This window comes from Dasypus novemcinctus, chromosome 18 (genome assembly GCF_030445035.2).
Source record: "Dasypus novemcinctus isolate mDasNov1 chromosome 18, mDasNov1.1.hap2, whole genome shotgun sequence".
Lineage (NCBI taxonomy): Eukaryota > Metazoa > Chordata > Mammalia > Cingulata > Dasypodidae > Dasypus > Dasypus novemcinctus.
The window spans coordinates 44,632,633-44,642,978 of NC_080690.1; the positions used below are offsets into that span (position 1 = coordinate 44,632,633).

The window sequence follows — 10,346 nt, forward strand, 5'->3', positions numbered from 1 at the left end:
GTTTTAAATTTAGCTTAATCTTGTGAGAGGCATAGTGAAGTACAATTGACTTGGAATTGGTACAAAGTAAAACATTTATCTTAATTCTTTAAAAGCTTATTGAATGTTGGAAATTCTGCATTTTTATCTTGACCAAAGTGTACTTTTGAGAAAATTAATGTTGAAAGATTCTATTAAGAAACTTTTTAGCAGTTGAAATCTTACACATTTAGAATGATTCCTAATTTTAGTTTATTTTACAATCGTTCATCTTGGTCCTGTATATTTACATATCATGTCAAATTTAGATGCACCTGTTCAACTATTTACCAAAACAGTTTCAAGATAGCAATAAAGCTTGTAATGCAAAAAATTGTATATCATTTTGGGACTTGTGCAGCTGTTCACAAACTGCTTAAACTATGTTCTTTATCTTTATCTTGTCAAAACTTCTTAAGGGAAGCAAGGCTGAGAGTTTAATTTCCTGCTGTTCACCAGTATATCTTCTCACCCTCTTTTTGTGTTTTATGTGTGTAATTTTTGTTCTTTCTCCTCTCCAATATTTGATTTATAAATAGCAGATCTGCAGGATAAATTGCTGCAATAAAAGCATTTTATTTTTTGGCATAGTGAAAGTAACATTGATATTATAGAATGTATGGTGGATGAGTTCTTTGTATATTGGCGAGGAAATTATAATGTAATTTTCAGAGTGTCAATTACCCATACAGAATTCTGATAGTTAAGTGTAAAAATGACTTGCAAATTTACTAACAGAGGACATTTCTGAGAATTTGGAGAATCATATGGTATTTCTTAAGTAAATATGTGGAGTAGTTGTTTATGAGTACTTATAGTAGGGCTTTTCTTTTTTATTTAGACCATTCATCAACTTAGGTAATGGTTTCATATTTTAAACTGTTAAGAATATATAATTTATGTAATAATATCAGTTTTTCCTCATTATGGCAAAACTTCTTATATATATATATATTTTGATGATAAAAAACAGTGGTTATTGTAGAAAGTATACTGAGTACACTCAGACACATGAAAAGAATCAGGAAAATAAATTACTCCTAATCCCATCCCCCAGAATCCACCACAGATAGCATTTGTGTGTACAAAAGTCCTCTTGCATTCTCTAGTGTCCCTGAAGACTTGTCTGTACTCTTCAAGTGTAAATCTCCTCAGTGGATTTGTCTGTTTAATGTAGTACTGTTTTCATTTACTTGAGCCAAGACTTTTCTTTAGACAGTATTATTTCTTAAAGCTTTGTTTTTATCATGAAAATTAGGCCAGTTCTCTGGTTTTCTGATACTACTTTTGTGTTTTTTTTGGTAAACCCATTCAAAGGCCCTGCCTGCATTTTTAGTTTGGTTAAGATATATAGAGAGCCAATTTTTTTTTATTGATTAGCAAGGTAGATCTTTTTTCTAGTAGCTTTACTATTTTAAGTCAATTTGTTATATTTTATCTCAGTCTAAGAAAATATTAAAATTAGGTAGTCTTGAGAAATGCTTAGGCTTTTTCAAACCTGATTTATATTAGAATCATAGAATCTTTAGAGTTGGAAAAAATCTTAGAAGGACTGAATGTTTTAAAGCTCATTGATTAATCTCTGAGCATTTAGGACTATTAATTAATTTATTTAAAAATTCTGTAAGTGAATTTATTGCCGAACTAGTCTGAGATGGTTGATAAGGTTGTCTTCCTAATATGGGGTCAAATTGGGGAGTTTTTATTGTTAAAGATTAAATACTCAGATTTAACTGAAACAATATATATGGGGAGATAATTAGATATTTAAATGCAACCAGGTTGGTCTCAAATGTCATTTAGAGTAATTTGAATTAAAGAAATCTGTGTTTTTGTGTTTAGACAATTCCCCTCATCCATCTTAAGCATTCTTGCTCTCTTCTTTAGGATATGGTCTACCAGATGACATTGTGATAGAAAAGAGGGGCAAAGGAGACACTTTTGTGGATTGTACAGGTGCAGATATTAAGATCTCAAGCATAAAATTTGTTCAGCATGATGCTGTAGAAGGAATCTTAAGTAAGTATCTGAATATTTACTGTATTATTTGTTCTAGGCTTTGAAGAAAAACTTTGCTTTCCATGAAGTATATAGTTTAGTGAACTGTATATTAAATTGAGTAATGGGAGGCTGATTATTTATGTTCATAGGCGACAAGTTAGGAACCTTAATCCAGACTGAAACAGTGCAGCCCATTATTGAAGTTTGTTAGTTTAATATTGATTTCTTTTCTCTGTGATCAGTTTTTAAAGAAAATTTAAAACATTCCAATATTTTAATCTGTTTTCTTTGTGTTCAATTTACCATTAACTTCAAACTAGCTATCTTCATGTTGCTTTAGTGTTTATTTCTTTGGATTTATATCCCATCTCTTTAATCAGGATTCTCTTTCTTCTCCCTTCCAAGGTATTCAACAAAGTTACTCTCTGATAGTCTTTTTCCCCCCTATTGCAAAGTGCTTTTTAACTTGGTTTTGAATTTTGGTGTTCAAGTCATTCTTTTTTTTTTTTTTTAATTTTAATTTTAAAAATGTTGCTTTTACATTTTAGAAAACTCAGTTTTAGAAAATAAAACAGTCATTTTGTATCTTATGAGTTTATGATTCAGGTAATAAATTTTGAATGTTGAGAACTTCTTAAGTTGATGATATGTTTTTATCATAGGTATTCACCATGGCAAGACTACACTGGAAAACTGTGTACTGCAATGTGAGACTACAGGTGTCACAGTACGGACATCAGCAGAATTGTTAATGAAGAACTCAGATTTATATGGTGCCAAGGTATGATTTTGGTGAAGTAGTTTGGGTTTAAGTTCTAAGTAAGTAAATAAAATATGGGGCTAAGATGTAAATACATACTCCTGTTCTCTTTCTTCAAAGAAGTTTAGACACATATATACTAAGATAGCCAGATTCAACTATACAAATTTCTTCTCATTTAGTGGTTTCAAAACAGAGGTTAGGAAGAAAAATAATAAATTTCACAGCTTTTCTATGGTAACTTTAAAGAAAGTTTTAGACTCTTAATATCATATCTTTATAAACAAGTTTGTAGCAATTGAAACCCAGTTGCTTTTTTAAATTTAAACATTTTACTTTGAGATAATTGTAGATTCACATGCAATTATAAGAAATAATACAAAGAGATCTTATATGTATATGCTCTACCAGTTCCCACCAATGATAACCTCTTGAAAAACTATAGTACAATATCACAACCAGTATATGGACATTGATATAGTCAAGAGGCAAAACATTTCCATTACCATAAGGATCCCTCGTGTTGCCTTTATATAACCACAACCACTTCTCTCTCTCCCTCACTTCCTCCTTAAGAACTAGAAAACACTAATCTGTTCTCCATTTCTATTGTTTTGTCATTTCAAGAATGTTATAAAAATGGAATCTACAGCATATAATCTTATAGGATTGGCTTTTTTCACTAAGCCTAATTCCTGGAGATTTATCCAGGTTGTTGCATGTGTTACTAGTTTGTTCGTTTTATTGCTGAGTATTATTGCATGGTATGGACATACCACAGTTTTAGGTATTTCCTGCTGAAGGACATCTGGGTTTCCAGTTTTGGGCTGTTATGAATAAATATTTGTGTACAAGATTTTAGACATTCTGGTAGGTGTGTGGTGGTGTTGCATTGTGTTTTTTAAATTTTTTAGTTTTTTAAAAAATTTTGTACATTGTGGTTATAATTCACATTTCCCTAATGACTAATGATGGCAAACATCTTTTCATGTGCTTATTTGTCATCTGTATGTTCTCTTTGGTGAAGTGCCTTCTCATGTCTTTTGCTCATTTTCTGATTGGATTGTTTGTTCTTTTTACCTTTAGTGTTTAGAGAATTCTTTATTCTACATACTTGCTCTTTTTTGGATATACGGTTTGAAAATATTTTTTAGTTCCTTTGCCTGTCCATATAAATTTTAGAATAATCTTGTAGCTACAAAAATTCTTTCTGTGTAGCTTGTCTTTTATCTTCTTTATATGGGCTTTTATAGAGCCAAGTTTTAAATTTTGATTAAAGTCTAATTTAAAAATTTTCTTTTTATAGATTGTGGTTTTGGTGTTAAGTTTAAGGACTCTTTGCCTGGTCCTAGATCCCAAAGCTTTTTTCTTGTTGTTTTCTAAAAGTTTTGTACTTTTACATTTTACATTTCAGTTTGTGATCCATTTTGAGTTAATTTCCCCCCTGAGATGGCTCCTTTTTCTGCTCTTTGTCTGCTTGCTCTGTCTGCTTGTTGCTTCAGCTTGTTGCATCTGTTCATCTTCTTTAGGAGGCACCAGAAACTGAACCTGGGACCTCCCATGTGGGAGCCGGGTGCCCAACTCTTTGAGCCACATCTGCTCCCCATTGAGTTAATTTTTGTATAAGATATAAGAATTAGCTCAATATTTAGTTGTTTGCTATGAATCTCCAATTTCTCCTGTACCATTTCTTAAAAAGACTTTCCTTCCTCCAATGAATTGGTTTTGCCCTTTTGTCAGCTGGGGGAAAAATCAGTTGTGCATAGTAGTATGCATCTATTTCTGGATTCTCTGTACATTTAAATTAATCTGTGTTCCTATTTCTCCACCAATACACAGTATTCATTACTGTAGCTATTTAGTAAAACTTGAAATCAGGTAGAGTGATGCCTCCCATTTTGTCTTTTGAAATTAGTTTTAGTTTTTTTAGTTCTTTTGCCTGTCCATATAAATTTTAGAATAATCTTGTAGCTACAAAAATTCTTTCTGAGATAGGAACTACATTAAACTAAATATCAATTTTGGGAGAATTGACATCTTTGGTATGTTGAGCCTTTTCATCTGTGAACACAGAATGCCTCCCCTTTTATTTAGATCTTTGATTTCTTTCATCAGCATTCCTATTCATTTTGTACATGTTTTGTTAGATTACACCTATTTCTTTTTTTGAGTGCTTATTAATGAGATTGTGTTTTTAATTTCCATGTCCATGTGTTCATTTATAGTATATAGAAATACAATTGATTTTTGTGTTTATCATGTATCCTTTGTCCTTGCTGAATCCACTTATTCTGTGAATTTTTTTGGTAGATTCTTCAGAATTTTCTACACAGGAAATCAAATATCTATAAATAGGGAGATTTTTTATTTATTCCTTCCTAGTCTATTTGGCTTTTATTTCCTTTTCTTGCCTTTTTGCAAGCCATAACATCTAGCACTGTGTTACATACGAGTAGTAAGAGTGGTCATCTTTATCTTGTTCCTGTTCTTAAGGGGAAAGCACTCAGTCTTTCACATTAGGTATAAGGTTAGCTGTAGTTGTTTTGGTATATATTCTTTATCAAACTGAGGAAGTTCTCCTATATCCCTATTTCTGAAAGTTGGTTATCATGAGTAGGTATTGAATTTTGTCATTATTTTTTCCTCAGTTGATAGACCATGGGATTTTTCTTTTTTTGCCTGTTAATATAAGGGATTACGTTGATTGATTTTTTGAATATTGAACCAGCCTTGCATCCCCAGAATAGGCCCCATTTTGTTATAGTGTACAATTCTTTTTATATATTGTTGAATTCTATTTGCTAATATTTTAATAAGAATGTTTGCATCTATATTCATGGAGGATATTGGTTTTCTTTTTTATAATGTCTTTGTCTGGTTTTGGTATCTGGGAAATACTAGTTACATAAAATAAATTGATAAGTATTCCTTCCCCTTCTATTTTCTGGATGGCATTGTGTAGAATTGGTGATCATTCTCTTTTAAATGTATAGTAGATTTCTCCAGTGAAACTGTTGGCTGGGAGTATTTACATTATAAATTGAATTTCCTTAGTAGTAATCCCTACCTTTACTATCTGTTTTCATATTGGGTTCGTTTTGGTAGTTTTTGTTTTTCAAGGAATTGGATCATCTCTTCTAAATTGTTTGTAGTATTCTCTTGTCTTTTTAATGTCTGCAAGGTCTGTAGTGATATCCCGTTTCATTCCTATATTTGTAATTTTGTGTCTTTTTTTTAAGGAAGAGTCTTGCTAGAGGTTTGTCCTTTTTATTGATCTTTGCAAAGGAGCAGATCTTTGTTTCATTTATGTGCTCTATTCTATTTTCAATTTCATTGATTTTCCTTCTTTCTTTGCTTTGGATTTATTTTGCTTTTTTTTCTAGATTCTTGATGTAGGAGCTTAGATTATTGATCGAGATTTCCATCTTCTCTAATGTATGCACTTATTGCTGTGAATTTCTCAGCATTACTTTAACTGGGTTCTACAGATTTTCCTTCTTTAACCCATGCAATGCTTATAAATGTGTTGTTTAGTTTCCAAGTGTTTGGCGTTTTACTCTTATCTTTCTATTACTGTTGACTTCTAGTTTGATTCTGTTTTGCTTGGAAAACAACTCTGTATGGTTTCAGTTCTTTTAAAATTTTTGAGGTTTGTTTTATGGTCCAGGATATGATCTATCTTGATATGATCTGTGGGCACTTGAAAAGAATGTATGTTCTGCTGCTGTTGGGTAAAATATTCTATTAATATCTTGGTTGGTGTTGCCAAGTTCTTCTATGTTCTTGCTGATTTTATGTCTAGTTTTATCAGTTGTTGAGGGAAGGGTGCTGAAGTCTCCAACTATAATTGTGTATTTGTTTCTCCTTTCACTTCTATTAATTTTGCCTCACATATTTTGCAGTTCTGTTATTTGGTGCATACACATTTAGGATTGCTTTGTCTTTCTGGTGAATTAACCCATTTATCATTATATATTGTTCCTTTCTGCCTCTGGTCATTTTCTTTGCTCTTAAGTCTACTCTATCTGATATAATTTAGCCACACCTGCTTTCCTTTGATTAACATTTGCATAATGTATTGTTTTCCATCTTTTTACTTTCACCCCGCCTATATTGTTAAGTTTGAAGTGAGTTTCTTATAGAGAGCTTACAGTTGGGTTATGTATTTAAATTTTAATTGACTGCCAATCTCTTTTCATTGGCGTATTTAGGTCATTTACTTTTAATGTAATTATTGATGGTCTTAAGCGTACCATTTTCTTTTTGTTTTCTGTTTGTCCTATTTTTCACTTTTCTGTTTTCTTTTTTCTACCTTCCTTTGGATTATTTGAACATTATTTAGAAGTTCATAATGATTCATCTATTGACTTATCTATTGTGTTTTTGAGCATATCTCTTTGTATAGCTTTTTTTGGTGGTTGCTTTAGGTATTAAATTATGTATACTTAACTTTTTAGTTTACTAGTGTTGTCATTGAGTGAAGTGTAAAAACCTTACCTCTACCACACACTTCTCTACCCTATCCTGTTTATAATTGCCTTAATTTTCTCTATAAACATTTAGAACGTGTTATAGTTTTTGTTTTAACTGAAAGCTTTTCTTATCTCTCCTTAACAGATTAATGATTGCAGTTTGTGATTGTTCCCTGTATACTTAGTGCTGGGAATTGAATATAGTCCCCCCTAAAAGTGGTATTTAAATCCTAATCCCAGGAACTGTGGTTGTGAGCACATTTATAAATAGGATATTTGAATATGGCAGTAGTTAAGGAGAGGCCAAACTGAATGAGGTTGGGCCTTAATCCAATAAGATTGAAGTCCTTATAAGCAAAAATTGGAAACTGTAGAAGCCAGAGAAGGAGAGAGAGTTCCACGTGATAAATGCAGAGATGCATCTACAAACCAAAGAACCCCAAGATTTGCTGGCAAGCTAGCACCAGGACACTATCCATCCTGGGAGAAAGCATGGCATGTGGATACCCTGATGTTGGGTTTCTAGCATTCAAGTAAGAGACAATAAATTCCTGTTGTTGAAACCCAAAAGAAAAAAAAAAAAAAGAAAAGAAAACTTAAGAGAAGAAGGAAAGCTCATTTGCTTTAGTTTCTTGACTGCTAAAACAAATATCGTACAGTGGTTTGGCATAGCAACAGGAATTTGTTGGCACATGGTATCAGAGGCTAGAAGACTTGCTTCTTATTGAAGTCAGTATCTTCTGGCTGACCAACCGTCTTTGGAGTTCCTTGGCTTTTCCAACACATGGGATTGGACATGGTAGCATCTTCTTTTGCTTCTAGGTTCTGTTGACTTCCAGCTTCTGGCTACTTCTCATGGCTGATTGCTTCTCCCCATGGCTTCTCTTTCTTTGTCCAATTTCCTTTGCTTATAATGATTTCAGCCATATTGGATTAAGGCCATATTGGATTCAGTTTGGGTACACCTTAACTAATATCTTCAAATGCCTATTTACAAATGCATTCTCACCCACAGGGCCAGGGATTGGGTCCTTTCATGAATTATGTAATTCAATCCCAACATCATTGTATTTACCATAATTTAATTTATGGTGTTCTCTCTTCTTTCCTGATATTCCAAGATTCCTTTTTATTATTTCCTTTTTGTTTAGAAGACTTTCTTTCACCATTCTATTAGAGTAGGTCTGCTGGTGGCAAATTCTCATTGTTTTCCTTCATCTTAGGATGTCTTGATCTCCTCTTTATTCTTGAAGGATATTTTTGCTGGGTATAGGATTCTAAATTGATGGCTGTTTCCTTTCAGCATTTGAAAGATATTGTGCCATTTCCTTCTGTCCTGCATTGTTTTTTATGAGAAATGCCCTGTCATTCAAATTTTCTTTCCCCATGGATAAGGTGGTCTTTTTACTTAGCTGCTTTCAAGAGTTTTTCTTTGTCTTTAGTTTTGAGAAGTTTAATTTTTATTTGTCTTATCATGGATTTCTTTGGCTTGGTGTGTAGTTTGGTATCCAACCAAATATGTTCTAGTAATCCCATTGGGGGGATGTTATAATAAATGTTTATTCTTGGTACTATTACTCCTAGAAAAATAACATGTATGTGGTATTGTGTTTTAAATGGTTAATAGCAACTGTTCTTCATCTTTGAAATTGTGTATTCCCTAAATTGTTTTTTTCCCCAATTGTTTCTTAAATCTAGAGGTTTGAGTGAATCTGTTTTACTTCCCAAATTACCTAACATAATATCAGAAAATAAATTTTTATTGGTACCATGTGGTGCTGTTTGATAATGTAAGAGAATTAGGCCATGTGTGGATCTTTCTGGTTACTCTGTGTTAATGAGATACTTAAATTGGCAGCTAATTTTAATATGGGTAAAGCAGTGGAGGTCATTAATTGTCTAACTCATAGAAGGGAATTTTAGGTTAGGTTGGGGTATTTTAAAACATAGACTCTTGTTTCTATTCTCAAATTACAATATTTTACGAGGCTCAAATAAAATTCTACAACTAATTGAGTATTTGTGAGAGATGGTTCTTTTAAAAAAAATGCATCTTTCAGTGAAATTGTTAAATTATTTTATTTTTCCAGGATTACTAAACTGATTTATCCAGAGTGAAAGAGAATGCAACAGGGATTGAGTGTTGACATATTTAGCCAGTGGTGTGTGTGTGTGTGTCGTTTTGGGGAGTGATAAATGGTAGACAACATGCTGGTATAGAGCAAATAGAAACGTTGGTTAGAAATACTTAATAAAACTTATCTCTAAAACACTTTGTATTTACATTTTCCACTTGTACTGTGTTAAATGCTAAGAAGTGATTGTAATAAAACTTTTCTTATAGTCTTGTCTTTTAAAAACGAATTGACAAATTGTGAGTATCTCAAATTGTAACTTGTAGGGTGCTGGTATAGAAATATATCCTGGAAGTAAGTGTACCCTGAATGACAATGGAATCCATCACTGCAAGGAAGGGATACTCATTAAGGTGAGCACCTGCGGATGCACCCTCTTTCAAAGATTTAAATGAGAAATAATTTTGTTTTATTAAATACCCTTGTTGGGTACTGTTGTTTTCCAGTTTTGAAAAGCATAAGTAATACATAAAATTTAGTAATACCAGTATTGGTGATTGAAAGTCTCCTGTGAGAATACTTTCTGCCTACAGATCTATTGAAATGAGAGACTGCTATGTCGCTCAGCTCCAACTGCACTACAATATATTAATAAGCATAGCTTCTCTACTCTATCTTTATTTTTAGAATAGTCTGAACAAAAGTGAGGTTTTTAAAGCAAGCAGTGTTGAATGTGACAATTCCTTAAAATATTTTTGTTTTCAATGTCACAGGACTTCTTAGATGAGCATTATGACATACCCAAAATAACCATGGTGAATAATGTCATACATAATAATGAAGGTTATGGTGTTGTCTTGGTGAAACCTACAATTTTCTCTGACCTGCAAGAAAATGCCCAAGATGAAACTGAAGGTACACTATATTTAGTAATCTTTTATAACAAAGTCTATCTAATTTATGTTATTTCATCATTAAATTCTGATTCAGGCTCTTCCTTTCCTTCTTAAAAATTATTAC

General features: G+C 32.2%; 1 protein-coding gene across 2 annotated transcripts in view; it reads left to right on the forward strand.

Annotated features, from left to right (window-relative positions):
* The window catches only part of SHCBP1 (SHC binding and spindle associated 1), a 35,896-nt gene that overhangs the window by 22,234 nt on the left and 3,316 nt on the right, over positions 1 to 10,346 (forward strand). For both annotated transcript variants that reach the window (XM_071209187.1, XM_058280076.2), the window contains exons 9-12: positions 1,906 to 2,037; positions 2,682 to 2,800; positions 9,653 to 9,739; positions 10,100 to 10,241. In XM_071209187.1, coding sequence (XP_071065288.1) covers positions 1,906 to 2,037; positions 2,682 to 2,800; positions 9,653 to 9,739; positions 10,100 to 10,241 — 480 coding nt within the window. The remainder of the gene's footprint in view (positions 1 to 1,905; positions 2,038 to 2,681; positions 2,801 to 9,652; positions 9,740 to 10,099; positions 10,242 to 10,346) is intronic.